Source organism: Mesoplodon mirus, assembly GCF_964341445.2.
Source record: "Mesoplodon mirus genome assembly, chromosome: 15".
NCBI classification, from domain to species: Eukaryota; Metazoa; Chordata; class Mammalia; order Artiodactyla; family Ziphiidae; genus Mesoplodon; species Mesoplodon mirus.
The window spans coordinates 14,592,413-14,614,182 of NC_138991.1; the positions used below are offsets into that span (position 1 = coordinate 14,592,413).

At 52.7% G+C, this 21,770-nt stretch overlaps 1 protein-coding gene across 1 annotated transcript in view; it reads left to right on the forward strand.

Annotated features, from left to right (window-relative positions):
* Window positions 1–5,510: 5,510 nt before the first annotated feature.
* Window positions 5,511–21,770, forward strand: part of CDH22 (cadherin 22) — a 72,392-nt gene continuing 56,132 nt past the window's right edge. The window contains exons 1-2 of the mRNA XM_082645515.1: window positions 5,511–5,848; window positions 15,511–15,805. Coding sequence (XP_082501641.1) covers window positions 5,597–5,848; window positions 15,511–15,805 — 547 coding nt within the window. The 5' untranslated portion in view covers window positions 5,511–5,596. The remainder of the gene's footprint in view (window positions 5,849–15,510; window positions 15,806–21,770) is intronic.

The window sequence follows — 21,770 nt, forward strand, 5'->3', positions numbered from 1 at the left end:
CCTCCTCATCTCCCCGATCTCTGTGTGCTGAGGTGCAGGACCTCTTCCCTATCTACGCTCACTCCTTCATAAGCTCACTCAGTCTCAGCTCTAAATATCATCCAAATCCCCTCATCTGTATCTGCAGCCAGGACCTCGCCCCTGAGCTTCTGACTGTAAGTACAGTTGCCTGCTCAACGTCTCTGCTGGATGTCTAATAGGCATTGGATGTAGCACATCCAAGACTTGATTGTAATATGTCCAAATGAGTCCCTGATTGTCTTCCAAATCTGCTCTGCCCATGCTTGTCTGCAGCTCCGTGAAAGGACACCCCATCATTTCCGTCGCCTAGGCTCCAGATGTGGTCATGCTCGGTTCCTCTCTTTCCCTCACACCCCATTTCTGACCCATCAACATATCTTGTGATACAGCCTTATTCTCAGCACCCCCACCGCTCCCACTTGGTCCAAGCCACCTTTACTCCTCATCTGGATTACTGAAATAGATCCCTTGCCCCCTCCCAGCCCCAGCTTCTATTTTGAATACAGAAGCCAAACAACCAGAGTGATCTTTTAAAACATAAATCAGATCATGTCATTCCTCTGCTCAAACCCTCCTACTGGGTCCCATCTCACTCAGAAAAACCCAAAGGAGACCCTGCAGAGTCTGATGCCCAGCTCCACATCTCTCTGGCTTCATCTCCTGCTGCCCTCCCCCACCCCCCGCACTCACTCCATTTCAGCAACACTGGGCTCCTTGCTTTTCTCCTGCACACCAAATATGCACTGACCTCAGGACCTTTGCCCTTGCTGTTCCCTCAGCCTGGAATGCTCTTCTTCCAACTGTGTGCACAGCTCTCTCCTTCCCTCACTTCAGATCTCTGTTCAAATGTCATTTTCACTGCTGGGCCTTCCCTGACCACCTTGTATAAATTATCATTTATAATACATGATTGAGAGAGAAAGAGGGAGAAAGAAAATCCCCATCCAGCCCTTCCTGTGCCCCTTACCCTGCTTTGTTTTTCTCCATAGCACTTACCATCATCTGACATGCTATTTGTTTGTTTATCGTCTGAACCTGCTAGACGTGCCCAAGGGCAAGGACTCTGTTTCTTTTCATTGTGCTGAGAACAGAACAGAGTGGAAACTCACAAATATCTGTGGAATGAAGGAATGGGCACCAGATACACACATGCGCTGGCATCCACGATTGCAGACCTGTGCCCGCACGCACGTAGGAACCACACGCACTTACGTGGGCCCGAGGGCACATGGGTTATAGGAGGTGAGGCTGAAGAGCAGACAGGGCAAAGCCAACATTTATTGAGCAAGGTTGGGCCTCGGCTTTTCATCCCATTTGGGATTAAACAACTGTGCAGTAGGCTGAGACGTGTGGCCCAGAGAAGGCCACCAACATGCCCAAGATCTCACAGGGAGGCCCAGCAGAGCCAGATGCAGCTCCAAGGTGCCACAGCTTCTCCCCTGAAGGACTAGGAATGCCAAGACAGGGTCCTGTAGTTGGCACCCACTTGGGAAAAGCAGCTGGAGCAGGAGAGAAAGGAAGGGAGGGAGGGATGGGGCTGTGAGGGCCTCGTCCCTCAAATGACAGCACAGGATGTGCCCTGTACAAGGGGGTAGGTGGGGACTGAGATGTAGCCACCCTTGTCTTGCCAAGCGTGCCTCCTGGCACTGGGCTGCATCCACTCAGAGGGGCGTCTTTTCCCATCCCCTCAAAGGTGCCCTCCCCCAAGGGGAATCCAAGTCCTGGGTTTGAGGCCCTGCTCCATCACCAAGTATCCTATGCAACTTTGGACAACACTCTTGGACTCTGCCCCGTTCTAAAGTGGGATTTGACCTCAGACCTTTGTAGCCCTTCCACAGAGCACTCCCCCTCCTCCCCAACACCCCAAATTCCACATATCCAAATCCCTCCTGTGCTTTAACTCCAAGTGCCACCTCCTCTGTGATGCTGTCCTTACTCTGCAACCCACTATGCCTAGCCCTCCAAAGTTGAAGGACTCACATCATGAAATTCGTGATGACAGCCATGTGCCATTTCAGTCTCCCACGGTTTTTATTGTATAACGTCCCTCCTAAGATTTCTCTGCACGCTCAGAATAAAATGGACACTGCCTCCCTTCCTCCAGTCTGCCCTGTACCCGCCCTCTCCTGATGCACCTTCGACCACCTCCTTGCTCTGTACCAGCTACAGTGGCCTCCTTACTGTTCCTCAGCTTGTTCCAGCCTCTGGACCTTGGTACATGCTGTTCCCTCTGCATCGAACCTTGCTGTACCCTGCTCCTTCTCATTCTTCCAGATCGGCCAAATGTCCCTTCCTCTGAGAGATCCTCCCTGATACCCTGTCTCTAATAACACACACCCCAGTCCTTCCATCATCCTCTTCCTCCCTCTTTCCTGCTTTATATTCCTTCTTATCAATCCCCGAAACTATATTGTAGATTTCATTCCTCTGTTACCAGAAGGTCAGCTCCATGAGAGCCGGGACTTTTTTATTGCTTTGTCTCCAGTGCACAGGGGCTGGCATCAGGGAGGCACGGGTAAATATTTGTAGAAAGAGTAAATGAATAACCAGAAGAAATGCATCTCTCTCCTGTTGTATAGCTGAGCAGCTGATAGCATCTTGCTGTCTTACACAGAGAAACTGTTTTTCAAGTGTGTTGAATGAATAAATGAAATGCATCTCTGTCTCCCTGGTTACAGTAGATGCTAATGTATGATGAACGAATGAATGATTGAATCTTAGTATGTCCCCCTTTTGTAAAAGGTGTTATAAAGAAAGAAATCAAGGAAAGGAGGGAGAGAGGGAGGGAGAAAGAGCCACAACAGGGTGCCTGCAAACACTGGGGGATCTCCCCTTGTTCCCACTTCCCGTGCCAGGCCTCCCCAGAGATGGCCCCAGCCTCCCCCAAATCCTCCCTCCCACCAGCCCCTCCCCTCTGCGTCCCTGCAAGGCTGTGATGGGCCCTGAAACTGCCTGATGGAGCCTGGGGACCAGTTCCTGCAGTGCGCATGGAAGTCATAAGCTCCAGGAAATGAAGGCTTCGGAGCGGCGCCTCCTTCTCACCCATGACTCCAGCCTCGTTACAACCAGCCCAGGCCATAACGTGGGGAATCAACACTGGATCCCCAGAGGCGGCAGCACAGCTCAGGGATTGCGGAGAGGGGGCCACTTGGGTGGGGGAAGGTCCACCAACATCCCTAGGCGGTGCCTTCATCCCATGGAGTGGGCAAGGAGGGGGTGGGACAGGGGAGCTGCGGATGCTCACAGCAGGGTCGTGGGCCTTCTTGATGTCCATTAATTCAGGGTGGGTCCTACAGGGAAAGAGGGCTGGCTCAGGACTCCTCCCCTCTGCTCTTCCCCTATGGACCGTTGATATTTTCTTATTCTCATTGCCCTGAAATGCAGTTTTAACGCCCTCACCGTCACCCGCACCTCCCAACAGATGACTCCCTACCCTGGAACCCCTTCCATAAAGAAATTCTGGAGCTGACAGTGGAAAGGGCACTGGGGAGTTGAGCATCTGCAAAATGGGTATAAGACACCAACTTTCACAGTTGTTGTGACTCATGTGAGTTACTGAGTCAAAGGTAGAATTACCTGCTGTGGTCCTGGCTCACAGGAGGTAATCAACATGTCTTCTGCCCCAAAGAGTCCAGCCACTTCCTTTGTCCACAGGAGGACCTGGCTGGGGCCAGGTCAGACCCTCACAGATTCTCTGCTTAGCCACACACCTCATGTTTCCAACCTGGTTCCCCAAACTAGCCAGATCACCCTTAGCCTGGCTGCATACTCCTCTGTCAAAATGCCCATCCCTTTCTTCCCACCGATCAGATGCCCCCTCCTCCAAGAAAAGCAGCCCTGATGCCCTCCCACCCACCTGCCACTTCCAGACAGCTGTGCCCACTCCCTTCCCTGAGGCCCACAGGTGTCAGGTTGCACATCCTTTTACAGCTCTGATCACAAACAACCTGGCATTTAGGTCCTGCGTTACTGGGGGTCTTGTCTCTCACCCCACTAAACTGTGAACTTATTTAATCTTTATCTTAGCATCCAGCCCAAACCTGGCACAGAGTCAAAGCTCAGCGGAATGGAGTTGTTGAACTGAACTGAGCTTGGGGAGAGGAAAAGTGGAGACTGAGCCCCTCACCTCCGCTAATGCTTCTCAGTGCCTGAAACTCCTCCATGAAAGCAGCATTGCTGTCCCCTGTAAACACCCACATTAAGTCATTATTCATCATTATGGCTTGAGTAGGAGTTAGCCCCTCAGATCCTTTCTTGCTGAAAGCAGAATCTGATGGAGGGAGGGAATGAGAGATGGACTGATCTGGGGAGGCAGTGCTGGTCCAGGAAGGGGAAGTGTCTTTCAGACTTTGGGAAAGGAAGGTTTTTCTGGGGAGTGTGGAGACCCCAAAGGCGAGCTCAGAGGGGGTGTGACCCTGCCCAAAGCCACACAGGGAACCTCCAAGGCCCTCTGGGACTCAGGTGCCCCACCCGTGAAAGGGAGTGTGGAAGGACTCACATGAGGTCAGTGGGCCTTCTCTGGGCCCCTGGCTTGGATGGAATGACCTCACTGTGCTGCTGTGGGGAGGCAGGAGTGGTGGGTGGTGGGCTGCGTGCTGGACTCTGTGACCCCAGGAGGCCTGGGTCCTGGGAGCTTTTTTTTTTTTTAATTAGTTTCTGCTTTATAACAAAGTGAATCAGTTATACGTATACATCTGTTCCCATATCCCTTCCCTCTTGCGTCTCCCTCCCTCCCACCCTGGGAGCTCTTGAAGACCCCTTCTGGAAGGGGCAGCTTCCTCTCTAGGATGGGGGTTTTCTATGGGGTGGGCTGGGCTGGAGAGATTGTCAGCCAGGGGGCAGGGAAAGCAGCTCATAAGGTCCCTGCCCCTGTGGGCACCCGGGCTGGCCCAGAACCACCAAGAAAGGGCTGGATGCGGGGGCTGTGAGGAAAGGGGGCGTGCTGGGAGAGCGGGGGAGAGGAGAGGTGTGCGATGGGAGCGGAAAGGAAGCATCCAGGGCTGGGGGAGGGGGAGGGGGAGGGGCAGGGCTACTAAGCCGTGGGCCAAAAAGGCAGGAACCACTGTCTTGTTTGCCCCACGCTGCACAGTGCCAGGCACATGGTAGGTGTTTAATTAGTACCTAAAGGACAAAAAGGTAGACCCAACCTTCCCTGTCCCCGCAGAGAGCCTCCTCTGATGTTTTCCTGTTTTTCTCGCAGGCTCCTGGCCCGGACGGCCTCTCGTCCCCGAAGGACCCCTGCGCTCAGGGACCATGGCGCACCCCAGACTCCGGAGCTGCCAAGGCGCTGCCTGGTGATCCGGCCGCGGCGGCGCCAGGGGGGCGCGGGCGGGGATCCCGGGGGGCCGTCCATGCCCCGGATGCGGCCGCGCCCCCTCCCCCTCCAGCCGGGCGCCTCCACGGCTGGGCGGCGTTCAGGGCCGCAGGCCTGTCCGGGTGCCCCGTCGGGGGCGGCGCCCCGGCGGCCGCGCTAAGGCCACCATGTGACGCGGCGCCGCTCCGTCCTGCCACCAAGCGGCGACGCCCTGGTACCTCCCGTCCATGCTCCTGGGCCCGGGCCCCTCGCAGGCCAAGCATGAGACCGCGGCCCGACGGTCGGGGCCTCCGGGTGGAAGCGGCGCTGTCGCCCGCGATGCTGCTGCTGCTGCTGCTGATGCCGCCGCCGCCGCCGGGACCCCTGTGGGCGGCGGGCACGCCTGCGCCCTCGGCGTCCGGGGCTGCGCAGAACGGCGCGCCGGGCGCGGGCCGCGTCAAGCGCGGCTGGGTGTGGAACCAGTTCTTCGTGGTGGAAGAGTACACGGGCACCGAGCCACTGTACGTGGGCAAGGTAAAGTGGGACCCCGCACCCGCTGTCCCGCGCCCGGGACCCCGGAGACGCCCGCTGGTAGACGCAAGGGACCCCAGTTCCCCTCCCCCGCTAAATCCCAGTCCCTGCCGCCTCCTCCCAGCTGCGCCTGGTCAGGAGCAGACAATAGGGTCATCACTCTGCTCCCATGCCTACTCCGCATCCTTCTCTAGTCCCTCTTCCTTTTGCATCTTAGAGCAGAGAGTACTAGTAGGGAGGGAAACCCAGTCCATCTTGTAGCCAGATGCATCTAGAATGGAGAAACGAGTTTGCAAATCTGATCATGTCACACACAAACTGTCCCCACTGTGTTTAAAATTCTTCAGTAGCTTCCCATGCACTTGAGGTCAAATCCAGATTCCCTCCCGCTGCTTTGCCAAGATCCGACTCCTCCTCCAGCCTCATCTGCTGCCGCGCTCGCTCTGAGTTTTCGACCACAACACCCTTCTGATGCCCTTCTGATGGCCCCTCCGATGCTCCCACAGGCTCCTGCCAGCCCCGTCCCCCCTTATCTAAATTGTTTGCCTCCCTCAACTGCTCTGTCCTGCTCCGTTCTACTACTTCTGCTGCTTACTTTATCTCACACTCAGGCTTCTGCTCAAATGCCACTTCCTCAAAGAAGCTGCCCCTGACCACACTAGGCTGGGACAGACCCCTTTGCATGTGGCCATCCCTCCCTGTTATGCGCCCTCCTAGGTCCTGGTATCTTTCCTTCATAACACTTAACTATGTGTGTGTTTGTTTGATTATGCAATTAATGCATGTCTTTCCTATTAGATTGTGTGTTTTGCTCACCATAAAATCTCTGGTGCCTAGCACAGACATTGCTCACAAACTGTTCATTGAATGAATGAATGAATGAATGAAAGCTTCTTTCTCAAACTCTCTGAGTAAATGTTGCTTAACGTGGCGGAAGATCTGTGCCCTAAGCGTATAAGGAGCTGAGAAGGACTTCTGTTCATCCATTTAATCCCTGAGCCCCTCACGGGTGCAATGCTGGAGAGGCAGAGACAAGTGAGATCCAGCCTTTGCCATTTGGGGGCTCCCCAGAGTGGCAAAGACACTCTGGTACATAAAAAGCTTCACAGGTCAGCACCTGGCACTGAGTAGGCATTTAATAAGTGGTTATGTGTTGGCTGGCTTCATGGAAGTGTTTTCTAAATGCCTGAGCTGGGTTTTGATGTATGCATAGGAGTTTGGGCTGATGGGGAAGAGGGCATAGCCTATCAAAAGACATGGAGACCTGACGGAACCTGGCTTTTTCACAGACTTGTCTGCAGTTGAGATGTTGAGGTGGAGGGTGTTTATAGGGCAGGAAAAGCAGCGCAGTGCCCCGGGACAGTTCTCTGGCTTCTGCCGAGGCCAGTCAGCTTTCCAGGAAGTTTTGGTCAGCAGAGGTGAGGGGGGACCAACTGTGGAATTTCCTGTGTGCTTAAATGAGTCTGAGAATTGGGAGGCTGACCAAGCTGCTCAGTTCAAGGCTCATGGCTCAGGACCCTCGACAAGGAGGAGAGGAAAGTTTGATGTAAACCTTGTGGGTTTGTCTTGCAGGAAACCCAGATTCTCACTGGTCTAGATACAGTCACCCCTGGTCCTTAGCTACTCTCCCCTCCATACATGTGGCTGAAGTTGATCCCCACAACAGAGCAAAGTGCAGATTTGACAGAGCACAGAGAGGTTCATGTCTCTGCTCAAGGTCACCCAGCAAACTAGTGGCAGAGCCTAGGACTCCTGACTCCCAGCCAGGGCGGTGAGATGGTGGGGCTAGTAGAATGGGGTGAGGGGAGGGGGAAGGAGGAACCAGTGCCAGCTGGGCAATAGCTAATGGTGAGGTAGCTAGGGATGCAGACTTTGGAGCCAGACACGCCTGAGCTCGAGGCCCGGTTCTGCCAACGAACCCATGAACTGTATTACCTGAAACAAGTTACTTCACCTCTCTGGACCTCAGTCTCTTCGTCTGTAAAAGTGGGGCTAGGGGAGCCCACTTCCAAGGGTTGTTGAAAGGATTACAGAAGAAAACTGAGCGCAGAAAGTGTTCGGCCTGTGGCCTGGTTGTTTGTTTATTGTTGTTTTCTCATTATTCCCACGTGAAGCACTTAACCCTTAAACTGCAAGGTAGAAATCGTTCCCTTTATGGGCAAGGAACTCGAGGCGCAGAGAGGGCAGGCAGACAGTGGGCAAGTGGCTTAGCCAGGATTGGAAGCTGTGTTCTGATTCTCCAAACATCTCCAAGACCTCCAGGCCTGGGAGAGAGATTTTGGTCCAGGAAACCCCAGAAGGTCAGGGAAGGACTCTGACACATCTCCCTGAATGTCAGCTGTGGTGGTCTCAGGCACCTCAGCCCGCTTGTCTACCCGGAAGCTGGGGCTCTGAGAAGGCTTCCTCAGCCGCTCACCTCCTGAAAAGATGAGAGAAACCAGCCGCTGATTCACCACTTCCAACCTGCATCCACCTAGCCATTATCATCATGAGTCAAACGCCACCCCTATTGCCTTGAACCACAGTCTGTCGGCAATGGGGGGACCCTAGTAAGTCCCTGCCTTAGAAGATGGGGAAGCTGAGGCTAGAGGCACAGAACATCATGCCAAGGCCAGTTAGCTTTCCAGAGAGTTTTGATTAACAGAGATGGGGTGAGACCAGCACGGTGGTAGAACCAACCCCAAGGGACAAGGCTCTCCTGACACCGGGTCTGGGCCCAGTGCAATTTTTTTTTTTTTAATTTTTATTGGAGTATAGTTGATTTACAATGTTGTACAGCTATACAGCAAAGTGAGTCAGTTATACATATACATATATCTACTCTTTTTTAGATTCTTTTCCCATATAGATCATTACAGATTATTGAGTAGAGTTTCCTGTGCTGTACAGTACCATCCTATATTAAGCATCTTCTATGAGCCAAGCACTGTGCCCAGCCCTGAGGGTCTTCTCCTCACAGCGGCCTCTCGCAGCATCCCCACTGCTGTCATGACTACGTTATCTTCCCTCTCCATCATCTTCACCCAGAGCCCCTCCTTGCTTACTCTCAAGGCCACCTCCAGAAAAGCACTCCATGCAGGAAGGAGAGAGAAGTTTCCATCTCTTTGCAAACATGTGCCCAAAGCACCCTTTCTTGTGAAAGATGGTATGGTGTGTGGTTCAGGGGGGCCAACCGGAGCCAGACTGCCAGGGCTCAAATCCCAGCTCTGCTGCTGATTCCCTCTCTGACCTTGGCACATTATTTAACCTCTCTGTGCCTTAGTTTCTTTATCTGCTGAGTGAGGCTATACCTGGCACCTCCTCAAAGAGTTGCAGTGAGGATTCAATGGGTTAGCATATGTCAGGAACCTGGAGAGCACCTGGTATGGGCTCAGTAAGTATTAGCTTTTATTATGATGGGTCTCACCTGTTATTTCCACCACCTAGAGTATGCATAGATATTATGAACCCCTGCCCCCAATTCCGAAAGCCTTCTGGGCAACCTGATGTCCTCGTTTCTCACCACAAAGTAGGGGGACGTGGTTGCCAGCCCACCCCTCGCTCTAGGAACATGAGCTCGGCCTTTTAAAAAACCACCTGTCCCCTTTCCAGCCAAGTCCCACATTTGTTCAAGTGGTCGTGTGCATGCATGCACACACACACTCATACCATGCTCTCTCTCGCTCTTCAGGGAAAAAGGACTTCTCCACGGTTTCAGTTAATTCACTGCTTCCCGGTCCCCCGCCCCAGGGAGCCATAGGGAGCATCTGTCCTTGCCCAATTCCAAAGGTAGCTTAGCAACGGCACCATCAGCCGAGTGAACCCCGGGCACCCAACGGTAACCTATTTTACAACTGCTTCCTCCGTCACTCACCGCCAGGCTCCTGTCGGCACCTGCAGGAACCACTGGCCCCCGTGGTTGTCACCAGGGCCCCACACCAACAGCTCCCTCTGCTGTCCTGCCCCCCCTACTCCCCACCCCCGGCAGCCTGGCTCACCTCTTCCCCTCACCTTCTCACAACACCCACCCTCAAAGCAACCTACCAACATTTCCATACAATCTGGGTACTTGGACTAATCCCTTTTCCGAACTGTAATTTCCCCTGAGGCTTCTGTCAGCTGGATGTGGATTTTGTAGGATTTTTAATTTCTTTTTTTTTTTTAAAAGAGAGAATTATGGGGTCAGCACTTATGACCAACTCCTGTGGGCGGTGAGATCTATTTTAGATATACGGCAGGATTAAGGTGAGGAGGAGAGCAGATTTAATTAAGTTGCTAATATTTAAAGGAAATTGATGAACTCCTGGTTTAGGAGTAGCACAGGCGTGAACAAACCCCTCGTTCCAGGGGAGGCTTTTTATTTCACTTGCTTTCCGTTTAAATCCTGGACTCGTTTTATTTGTGTAGCCGCACTGTCCGTTTAATTGTCTTTAATAAGGAAAACGTACCTCTGCTCGCGTTTAATTTTGATTTAATTAGGAGGAAGTAATTAATGGCCTCGTAAATCCCATTTTCAGCCCCCCAGGATGAGAAGCCATCACTCTGATGTTTTTCATGTTGTTTATGATCCAAGGCTGGGGCTTAGGGAGGGGGAATTCCCTCAGGGGCTGTCTACACTCGATGCAGATAAAAGAACCCAAGATGTGGAGCCAGACAGGCCTCCGGCTGCCTCTTGTTAGCTGTGTGGCTTTAAGTATGGTATGGGCCCTCTCTGAGCCTCAGCTTGCCAATCTGTACAGTGGGGAGAGGATAATCTCTGAGTCACAAGATCATTATGAGCTATCAAGGAGGTAACAATAAGGGGTCTAGAAGTGTGCCCAGTGACAGACCTTCCTAGTCTAGCTCATGTGCACCTGGGATTTAACAGAGTGACTGGATCCTCAGAAATCCCAGCAGACAGTTGGAGAATTCTAATGACAGTTGTATATTTCATTATTCACGTATTCAATGTTTGGTGCTATGGCCTATCCTGGGGACCAGGGAGCAATGAACAGCCATATGCTTGATCCTCAGGGAGCTCACCGTCACACACACACACACACACACACACACACTCACACTCATCTGTCCCACTCCCCCTGTGTTTTCTCTGCATGCATTGTCAGGACAGCTAGTGTGTGCCAGGCGTGGGGAGTTCAGACAAAGACAAATCAAAGTTAGTCCCTGCCCCTGAGCCCCATGACAACTGAGGAGACAGATTGCAACACGAGGGTGTTACAGGGGAGTGTGGAGCGGAGGGGAGTGTGCATGGGACAGGGGTACAGAGCAGCGGGAGGGCAAATGGGAAGGCATCTGGGAGGGCTGCCTGAAGGAGGAAACAAGTTGAGTTTAAAGGACAAGAAGATATTGCATGATGGCCCCTGTGTCTCCAGTGGGTCAGGATTTGAGCCTATGGTTCTTGTGTCAGAAGATGGGGGAATGAACTAGGTGACCCTCAATCTCTTCTGAGACCAGGTGCCAGGAAAGGAGAGAAAACTCATCTTCACTGAGCACTTACTATGTGCCAGGAGCTCCCACATATTATCTGATGAATCTTTGGACTCTATGGGGGAGCATTATCAGTTTCATTTATAGATGAGAAAACTGAGGCTCAGAGGAGGGTAGCCTCTTGCTCAGGGCCAGGCAACAAGTGGGTGACAAAGCTGACACTGGCACCCGGCCATTCCTGAATACAAGGCCCATCACCTCTCCTGATTTGTGTCGTGAAGGCCTTTTCCAAATGATGAAATAGAGGCTCAGATTGAAAAGGCCGCCAATAACCATGGCCTGAGGGTACAGGGTGGTACAGGCCTCTCCCCCAGCCGTGAAGCTCAGTGAATGCCCTGTAGCCTACTCCATCTTCCTTTCTCCTGCTTCTTTAGCCAGAAACGTTGTAAGTGGACTAACCAGGTTCCAAAGGCTGCAGAAGGACTAACCTGCGCTTTGGAATCAAACAGAACTAAGCCCATCTCGGTCTGCTCACCTGGAAAATGGGGAGATATTTACGTATGCCACAAAATTAAATTAGATTTCTGCAGAGGCCTGCAATCCGGCACATAGTAGGCGTTCGGTAAATAAGAGCACCGTCCTTCAGCCTCAGAGCTGAGATTCTTGAGAAATACCCTCCTGGAGTAGAACCACAGGCACTTCTTCTCCACTCCAGAGCCAGGACCCAGGCAGGTGGGGCGAGCAGCCCCAACCCAGCCCAAAGCCGCAGCTCTGAGCTCTTAGCTTCTCCGCAGGCCGACCAGCCCTGTTCGGACTCTGCAGTCCCCAGAGAGTAGCCACTGCACCCCACCGTGAGCTCTGTGTCATGCTTCACAGAAGAACATCAGTGACATGACTACTGGGTTCCACTCCCTCCTCCCCCATTCTCAATGGTAGGTGATCCCTGGCCAGGGTCTGAGATAAAATGTCAAGGGCAGCAGGGACATGATAGAGACAGAAAGGGAAGGAGACAGCCACTTACAGAGTGTGTAGGTCATTACCAACACGCTCACGTTTCATCTTCACCACACCTGTGCGAGGTAGGACTTGATCTGATTTCTCAGGTGGAAAAACAGACCCAGAGGGGTAAAATTAACAAGCCATGCAGGTTGATCACAACATTAGCGAGCCATGGGATCGGGAGATTGGCTTCCTGCACTTAGCTGGGTGACAAAGCAAATGACCTCCCCTCCCTGTGCCTCAGTTTCCTCATCTGAGAAATGGGAATAATAATAATGTTTCATAGGGCGGTGATGAAGACTAATAAGATTACAGGGGTTAAGCATTCCCCCAAATGGTATCTATTGTACCACACTCCTTGGGAATGTTTACTGATTAAGTAAAAGCCCACAACAGGTCTGATTGGGAAGTGGGTGGAGGCACCCTAAAAGGGAACACGTTTGCCCTCTCCTGTCCCCAGCTCCCCTGGGCAAAGGTGGAGGAAGAGCATAAACAGCAAACAGGAGAGACAGGTCTCCTCATCCCCAGCACTGCCGATGATTCAGGGCTGATGTCTTGAGATAATTTTATTGGGGGTATTAAACTGAGTTATGAGGTTTTTACAATCCAGCCACTTATGAGAAATCTATTAACAGTAACTGGACAGGAAGAAGGCTTCACAGTGGAGCCCAGGATGGGCATTAATTGGGGCAATCTATAACAGGACAGGGACCCGGAAAGATTCCACCCAACGCCTCCATTTACTCCCTGCAATTTCTGCTGAGAATCAGCAGACTCGCCAAAAAGAGAGAGATGCCCATTAATCGACTAATGAAATATGAAAATGTTTATGGGCCATTCAATCTTCCAAATGGCACTTCTATAATCCACCTTTCAGACACAAAGTTCCACCAGTAGAATTTATACTCAGCTCCTCCTGCATGGCAGGGGGTGGGCTTTCATCCCTCTTCATGGTGACTTCATTGGCACCTGTTATCCTGCTGAGTGGGCTGGGGTACATGCTGTCCTGGCCCGAAAAGAGCCTTAGGGATTTTCTTGTTCATGCCCCATCTTTGTGGAAGCTTAGAGAGGAGCAGGGACCTGCCCAAGGTCACCAGCTTCATTGGATGCATTTTCCTCTGCTCAGAGCTGCCTCAGAGATTTGGACGTTGAAGGGTAAGGACTTGGGTGTTTCTATTTGGGAGAACAGTCCTTCTGCTGGTTCCTTGCCCAGGAGATCTCAGTGCAGTGAAAACAGCCTGGGTTCTGCAGCTGAACAGTGCCTGGATTAAATCCCAGTTATATATAGCTGACATTTAGTAATAACATAATAATAACGATAGCTACCATTTATGGGACACTTATTATGTCACAGGCAGGGCTGATTTTCAGCTAGTACAAACTGGTATAGTTGTGCCAGTTGTTAAAATAGTGAAAAAGCTCCCTACCTGTGGTAAATAGTCTTGTTTCCTCTCCCTTGCCTCAGCTTCCTCAGCCCCTCTGACCTCTCTGATCCAGCATCCAAAGGGTTCCCATCTGAACCAGCAGGGGCCCTGCTGCAGTACCACTCCATGGGCAGTGCCTCTGCCGGGCTGGCCGTTACATATTGTGTCACCTGGTGCCAGGCAGGTGCTAAGGGCTTTATGTGGACTTTATACTCAATTAGCCCTCCAGTACCTCTAGAAGGAGGTGCTATTATGACCCACACGTTAGAGAGGAGGCAGCTGAGGCCCAGAGAGGTACAGTGACTTGTGCAAGGACTCAGGGAGGTGATGCTGGAGCTGAGGCTGGACCAGGCTGCCTCTTCTGCCGCCCTGGGCTCCTCCCAGGAGGCTTGAGGGTGGAGTGAGAAAGCCCAGGCTGTGGACCAGGCTGGTTCCTCCAGCAGTCTGACCTTGAGCAAATCATCCTATTTCTCTAATCCTCAGTGGGAAAGTGAAAAAAAAAAAATCTGCAAAGTGAAGATAGCAAAACCTACTCTAGTAGGGACTTTTAAAAAAATATTTATTTTATTTGTTTTTATTTATTTAATTTTTTAGGCCGTGTCGGGTCTTAGTTGCAGTATGCGGGATCTTTCGTTGCGGCACGTGGGCTCTTCGTTGCAGCGTGCGGGCTTCTCTCTAGCTGTGGCACGCGGGTTCCAGAGTGCGTGGGCTCTGTAGTTAGTGGCCCGCGGGCTCTCTCGTTGAGGCGCGCAAGCTCAGTAGTTGCGCGGGCTTAACTGCCCTGCAGCATGTGGGAACCTAGTTCCCCCCACCAGGGATCCAACCCGCATCCCTTGCATTGGAAGGCAGATTCTTTACCACTGGACCACCAGGGAAGTCCCCTAGTAGGGATTTTTATTTTTTTAAAGAACTCTGAACCAGATAAGTATGTAAATTGCTTAGTACGCTGCCTGGCACATAGTAGGTGCTCCTCCAATTTGCATCCCCTTTCCCCCTCTGTCCCTGCACTCCCTGTCCCCAGCATGTGCCAAGCCCTGAGGCTGGCTCTCCAGGTATCAGATGAGTAAGAAAATACCTCTGGGGGCTCAGAGACTAGGGATCCTGGACCTATAACTCAGAGTGAGGTCATGGACAGCAGCTTGGAAATTTGTTAGGAATGCAAATTCTGAGGCCCCACCCCAGACCTCCTGGGTCAGAATCTGCTTTTTACCAGGATCTTCGGGTGATTTGCATGCACATTAAGATTTGAGAAGCATGGCTACAGCAATCCTACAGGCTGAACATGATAATGATGACTTGCTGTATTGCAAAGATCCTGGAGGGGAATGGTGGGGCTGGAGGTAGGGGCAGGGAGGGAATCCATAAACGCTTTTGGGAAGAGGTGGCGTCTGAACTGAGCCTCGCAGGATGAGTAGACTTTCAGTAGACAGAGAAATAAGGACAGGGCGCTCGAAGAAGCAGCAGAGAGCTGTGGAGGTGGTTCTGATTTCTTTGTAAGGGCGATAGGGAGCCATGGAAGAGTTGCAGGCGGGGGAGGATGTGTTCAGATCTGCCCCTGAGGCTGACAGCTCTGGCTGCAGAGGGGAAGGTAGATTACAGGGGCAGGGCTGGAGCAGGAAAAGCCATGGCGGGCTAGTGAAACACTCCAGACCAGACAGGGAGGCCTGGGACTGGGATGACGAGTGACTTCCCCAGCCTCAGTGTCTTCACTGAAGAATGGGTATGTCAAAGAAGAGATGTGCTTAGGCACAGGCCCCCAGTGGGACTTGGGCAGGGGGAGCGCCAAGAGGAGCTCCCACCCCAGCCTCCACCCTGCCTTCCTCCCTGCCTCCCCAGATCCACTCGGACTCAGATGAGGGTGACGGGGCCATCAAGTACACCATCTCAGGCGAGGGCGCTGGCACCATCTTCCTGATCGATGAGCTGACGGGCGACATCCACGCCATGGAGCGCCTGGACCGGGAGCAGAAAACCTTCTACACGCTGCGGGCTCAAGCTCGGGACCGTGCCACCAACCGCCTGCTGGAGCCTGAGTCGGAGTTCATCATCAAGGTGCAGGACATCAACGACAGCGAGCCCCGCTTCCTGCACGGCCCCTACATTGGCAGTGTGGCCGAGCTCTCACCCACAGGTGGGTTGCCGGCTCTGAGGGGCACGGGGAGCCAGGGAACGGGGGAAGGAGAGCTGCCAGGTTGTGAGGAGGAGCCTGCTGCGGGGAGGGGCAGGGGAGACGGGGTATAGGTGTGAGCCCAGGTGCCCACACGGACTCAGGCACAGTCCCGGGCAGTCGCAGCTGCACTTCTGGACAGAGACACACACGTGATCTCAGGCACATACACGGGCACAGTCCGTATGTGGACATGGACCTACGTGCAGACACAGAGACGTACTTGGGCATGCTTATACACCCACTCACAATCACACAGGCCAAGACCCACTTACAAGCTTGGCTGTCCACCTGTACACAGCCCGGCTCAGGCACGGCCCCATGCATGGACAGCATCGGGACAGTCACACACACGGGCATGGCTGTCCACCTGGACACGGCCCTTCCCCAGACTTCAACTCACCCAGACACAGCACAGCCCTTGGCCGCAACTCCCACACAAATGCAGGCACAACCGAACATGGGCACACCTACAACCTAAATCAACCAGAGTGGGCATAGCTGAAACAAGACCCCACCACACAACCAGACATGCCCTCACACTAGACACAGCTACATGCAACGTCACCCAGGAAACAGCCCCTCACATGGATGCAGCTTATGCACAGACACCTACCTAGACACAGGCAAAAGCCACAGCCAGACATTTTTACCGTCCTGGGGTCGGGCTTCACCAGAGCGTAGCTGCAGACAGGCATGGGCACAGCCAGACGTGACAACCTCCAGACAGCTTCCTCCACGGCCCACAGGAAGCCCCAGTACACCAAGACCCAGCCACCTGGGGACACAGGCTCACAGAGGTGGCTGAGCCCCCGGACACAGATTCAGCCGCCTCTACCCAGGTGTGGCTGCAAACACCAGGGGCACTGCACACACACAGTTGTAATAGAAAAGGCAGGACACACACCGAAACACACATCTGCAAGAAGCCTTCAGACCCAGCCATCCTCAGAAACACATCTGCACAGCAGCGGGACACTGAAAGGAAAGGTTGGACGAATCTGCCTTCTCCCACCGTAGGGCCCACAGGTAGTGGAATGACCATCAAGGCCCCACCTAGCCGAAGGCTCCTGGTAGAAGCTGGAGTCATGGTGTGAGGGGCAAGCCAGTAGCTGCCACCTTCCCCACCGCGTTAGGCTAAGTCACCTGCAAGCCAGACTGGACAGGGAGCAGTGGCCCTAGGTCCTAGAACATGTCCTGTCGCTGACATACTGTGGCCAAGGGCCTGGCACTGCCTCTCACTTGGCCTTCCCGCTCTGCAGCTACATGTCAGAGGCTGGGGGAATTTGGGTTTTTGGGGAAGAGTGCAGTCAGCCCTGGCTTCCCCAGATTGGACCAGATCTGGCAGATTGGTGGGTAGTGAGCGGGCAGCCGGTGACGGGAGAGAAGGGAGTGGACTGGAGAAAATGGTGAGCACCAAGGAATGGCGAGAGAACAGGGAATGGCGAGGGTGTGAATGTGGGTGTGGGCTGGCATTCACACATGCACAGTGCACGCGTGCCTGGTGCGCATATGCATCTCACACATGCACAGGTGTGCCCCTGCACAGCCATTAAGGCCCGTGTGTGCATGTGACGGGATATGTGTCTGTTGAACGGATTCATTCATTCATTGAACAAATATGCACAGGCACTGGGGACACAGTGAGGAGAAGGTAGACCAGCCTCCCTGCTCTCTCACAGAGGGGACATTCTGGCCAAGGAAGACAGGCAGGAAACAGGTTAACAGATCATGGGTCTGGGAAGATGACACTGAAGCAAAGACTTGAAAGAAGTGAGGGCATGGGCCCTAGGGAACAGCATTCCAGGCAGTGGGAACAGTACATGCAAAGTCCCAAGGTTGAATTCCCTCTGAGGGGAAGCAGAAAAGTGACCAGATCATGCAGCCACGTGGTCATGGTCAGGGTTTTGCCTTTTAAGCTCAGCAAGCTGGGAAGTCAGTGGAGGGGCTTGTTCAGAGGAGTGACATGATGTGACTTAATTTTAACAGGATCCTGTGGCTGTTCCATGAAGATTAGATGGGAAGGTGGGGTAAGGGCAGAAGCAGATCGCCCATTGAGAAGGATATTGCAGTTACCTAGGCAGGAAGTGATGGTGGCTTGGAACAAGGTGGTACCAGTAAGGGTAGTGAAAAGAGGTCAACTTCTGGATATATTTCAAAAGTAGAGCTGAGGGCTTCCCTGGTGGCGCAGTGGTTGAGAGTCCACCTGCCGATGCAGAGGACACGGGTTCGTGCCCTGGTACGGGAAGATCCCACATGCCACAGAGCGGCTGGGCCCATGAGCCATGGCCGCTGAGCCTGTGCGTCTGGAGCCTGTGCTCCACAACGGGAGAGGCCACAACAGTGAGAGGCCCGCGTACTGCAAAAAAAAAAAAAAAAAAAAAAAAGTAGAGCTGAAAGCATTTGCTAATAGATTGGATGTGGGGTGTGAGAGAAAGAAAATTCAAGGATGACTATCGAGATTTTGACCTGGGCAATTAAATAGATGGAATCTCCATTTACTGAGATGGGAGAAACAGTGGGAGGAACAGATTTTGGGGGGACGGAGGGCAATCAGGAGTTTGGTTTCAGACCTGTAAGTTGGAAGTATTTATTAGAAAGCCAAGGAGAGATCTTGGAAAAGGCAGTTCAGTATACAGGTTCAGCAGCAAGGTCTGAGCTAGAGAGATAAATTTGGAGGTTGTCCATGGCAAAGACCCAGGGAGTACTTAGAACTCAATTTTGCAAGTGGGGAAACTGAGGCTCAGAGCAGGAGTGATGGGTCCAAGGTCACACAGCAAGTGAGAAGTAGCTTAAACCCCTCACTTCCCAGGTCCAGCAGCCCTCACTCCTGGACTCAAACTCTGGCTGAAGGAGACGTGGCCGTCTCTCTCTTCACCCAAAACTGAACTGCATGTTTCTGCATGGAAAAGGCCAGAAAGATGACGAGAGAGATAAGGCTGGAGAAGGAAGCTGGAATCATATGCGAAGGGCTTGAGGGAAGCACATAGCCTGGGAAAGGCTTAAGCAAGGAAATAATGTGGGCAGACTTGCATTTTAGAAATCCCCCTCTGCTGTGGGGTGGAGAGTGGATGGGGATGAGGGGTCCAGAAGGAGGTGCAGCCCCATATGCGCCATGTCGGCTTGCCCATCACCACTTCACTCTCACTTCAACTCTGAGTGGTGGCAGGACTGATGTCAACATCCCCATTGAACAGATGGGAACACCAAGGCTCAGAGAGAGGAGAAGATGTACCCACAGTCACATAGCAAGTCAATGACTGAGCAAGTTGGGCTTGGCTCCCAGGCTGTTGGAGCAGCAAGGTTCTTGTGTCACTCGTGGGGAAAGTGAGATCGAGAAAAGGGCAAGGACTCCTTCAAGGTCACCCAGAGAGTGGGAGGCAGCACCAGCCCCCAGCTTCATGAGCACGGCCCCAAGGAGCCCCAGCCCTGCCTTACCTTCCTCTCCCGGTCCACTGACTCTGACATTCCACTCAGGAAAAAGTGGGGACTTAACTAGGACAAGCCAGGGGAACCCAGGAGGGGGAAAGAGGAAGCAGAAATTAAATTAGTTTGTTTCGTTTGAGCAACTTTTTGAAGGGGAAGCAAATCCGACACCCGGGTGCTTACAGAGACTCCAGGCGGCTTTGAAAATCAGTCACAATTACTGAGCCTCCTGATCTGGGCTGAGCGGGGCGGGGCCGACAAGCAGCACCAGGGTCTGGGCGGCTTCGGAGATCAGAAGGAGCAGGGACACAGCCTGGAACATGAAAGGCAGCAGCGCTCACCAATTAAACCACTCACAGCTTAAAAGGGAAGGGAGGTGTGCCGGGGGCCTCCAAGGAGCCATGCTTCTGAGGAGGGGCATGCCAGCCATGCTGAGCCTAATGCGGTGAAGCAGGTCCTGCATCTGACCGCCGGGAGGCCTGGCTCCCTGCGTGACCTTGGGAAAGTCCCTGCCCCTCTCTGGGCCCCAAATTCCCTTTTGAGCACGGAGGGGGCTCATTCATGCCCAGATGTTTACTGAGTGCCTACTCTGTGCCAGGCACTGTTCCAGGCATTGGGGATTCTTAGAAAGCCTACATCTAGAGCAAGGAGAGAGGAAAGAAATAAACAAGTCAACATATAAATGCACCCTGTGGTGTATGTGCTGTGAAGAATAAGGGAATTGGGAGTTATATTGGGGGAGTGCTATTTTAGAGGGGTCAGGGAAAGCCTTTCTTTTTTATAAGAGAACACTTAAACAAAGATCTGAAGGAACCAAGGGAATGGACAAAGGAGCTATGTGAAACAGTGGTTTTCAAAGTTTATTGTGCATCCAAGTTACCTGGAGGACTTGTTAAAACACAGATGGCTCCCCTCTCCGCCCCAGGGTTTCTGATTCAGTAGGTCTGGGCTATTAGAAATGTTTGCTTTTTTTTTTTTGCGGTACGCGGGCCTCTCACTGTTGTGGCCTCTCCTGTTGCGGAGCGCAGGCTCCGGACGCGCAGGCTCAGCGGCCGTGGCTCACGGGCCCAGCCGCTCCGCGGCATGTGGGATCTTCCCGGACCAGGGCACGAACCGTGTCCCCTGTATCGGAAGGCGGACTCTCAACCGCTGCGCCACCAGGGAAGCCCTAGAAATGTTTGCATTTTTAACAAAGATACTGTCAAAGGTGATGCTGATGTTACTGGTTCAGGGACCACACTTGGAGAACCACTAAGCTCGAGGAAGAATGTTCCAGGCAGAGGGAACAGCGAGTGCAAAGGTCCTGAGGAATAATGTGTTTGGTCATGTTTGAGGAATAGCAAGGACGTCAGTGTGGCTGCAGAGAAGAGTAAATGAGGGGGAGAGGATCCAAGGAGGTCAGAAGAGCTACCGGAAGCTGGACCACATAGGACTTTGTAGCCATTGAAAGCTTTGGTTGTACTGTGAGTGAGATAGGGAGCAGAGAAGTTATATGATCCAACGTAGATTTTTAAAAGATGATTTGCTGGCTGCCATGTTGAACATAGACTGTAGGGGTCAAGGATAGAAGAGGGAGATCAACGAGGAGACAACTGCAGTCTTGGGGGCAAGAGGTGATGGTGACTTGGATTCTGGATGTATGCTGAAGGTAGAACCAACAGGGTTTGTGAGGGATTGGATGTGGGAAGTGAGAGAGAGAGAAGACAAGGATGATGCTGAAGTTTTTGACCTGAGCAACTAGATGGATGGAGCTGCTATTGCTGAGATGGGGAATGATCCAGGAAGAGCAAGTTTGCGGCACAAAATTAAGAATTCATTACTGGACACGTTACGATTGAGATGTCTGCTAGAAATCCACATGAAGTTCTCAAGGCGACAGTTGGATCTCTGAGTCTGGAGGTCAGGAGCAAGTTCAGGACTGGAGTTACAACTCTGGAAGTCATCAGCAGAGAGAATTTAAAGCTTGAGGCTGGGTGAAATCAACAAGGGAGTGAGTTTTGGTGGAGAAGAGTTAGACTAGATAATCTCTTGATGTTAGGGGGTTAGACCCCTTCCCTAGGCTGTCACAACCCGACCAGTGGACCACAAGAGAATTTTTTTTTTTTTTTTTTGCTGTACGCGGGCCTCTCACTGTTGTGGCCTCTCCCGCCGCGGAGCACAGGCTCCGGAGGCACAGGCTCAGTGGCCATGGCTCACGGGCCTAGCCGCTCCACAGCCTGTGGGATCTTCCTGGACCGGGGCATGAACCCGCGTCCCCTGCATCGGCAGGCAGACTCTCAACCACTGTGCCACCAGGGAAGCCCCACAAGAGAATTTCACAGAGCTCCTGTGCCCGGTTCAACTCCACCTACTTATTAATGCCAACTATGTATAAGACAAAATACTTGGCACTGTTGAGGATACAAAAATGAGAAGTTCAATCCAACACACATCTGTTAGCCACTGCTTTATTCTGGGCACTGCAGGGGATATAAAGATAAGTAATTGAACTAAATCCACAAAT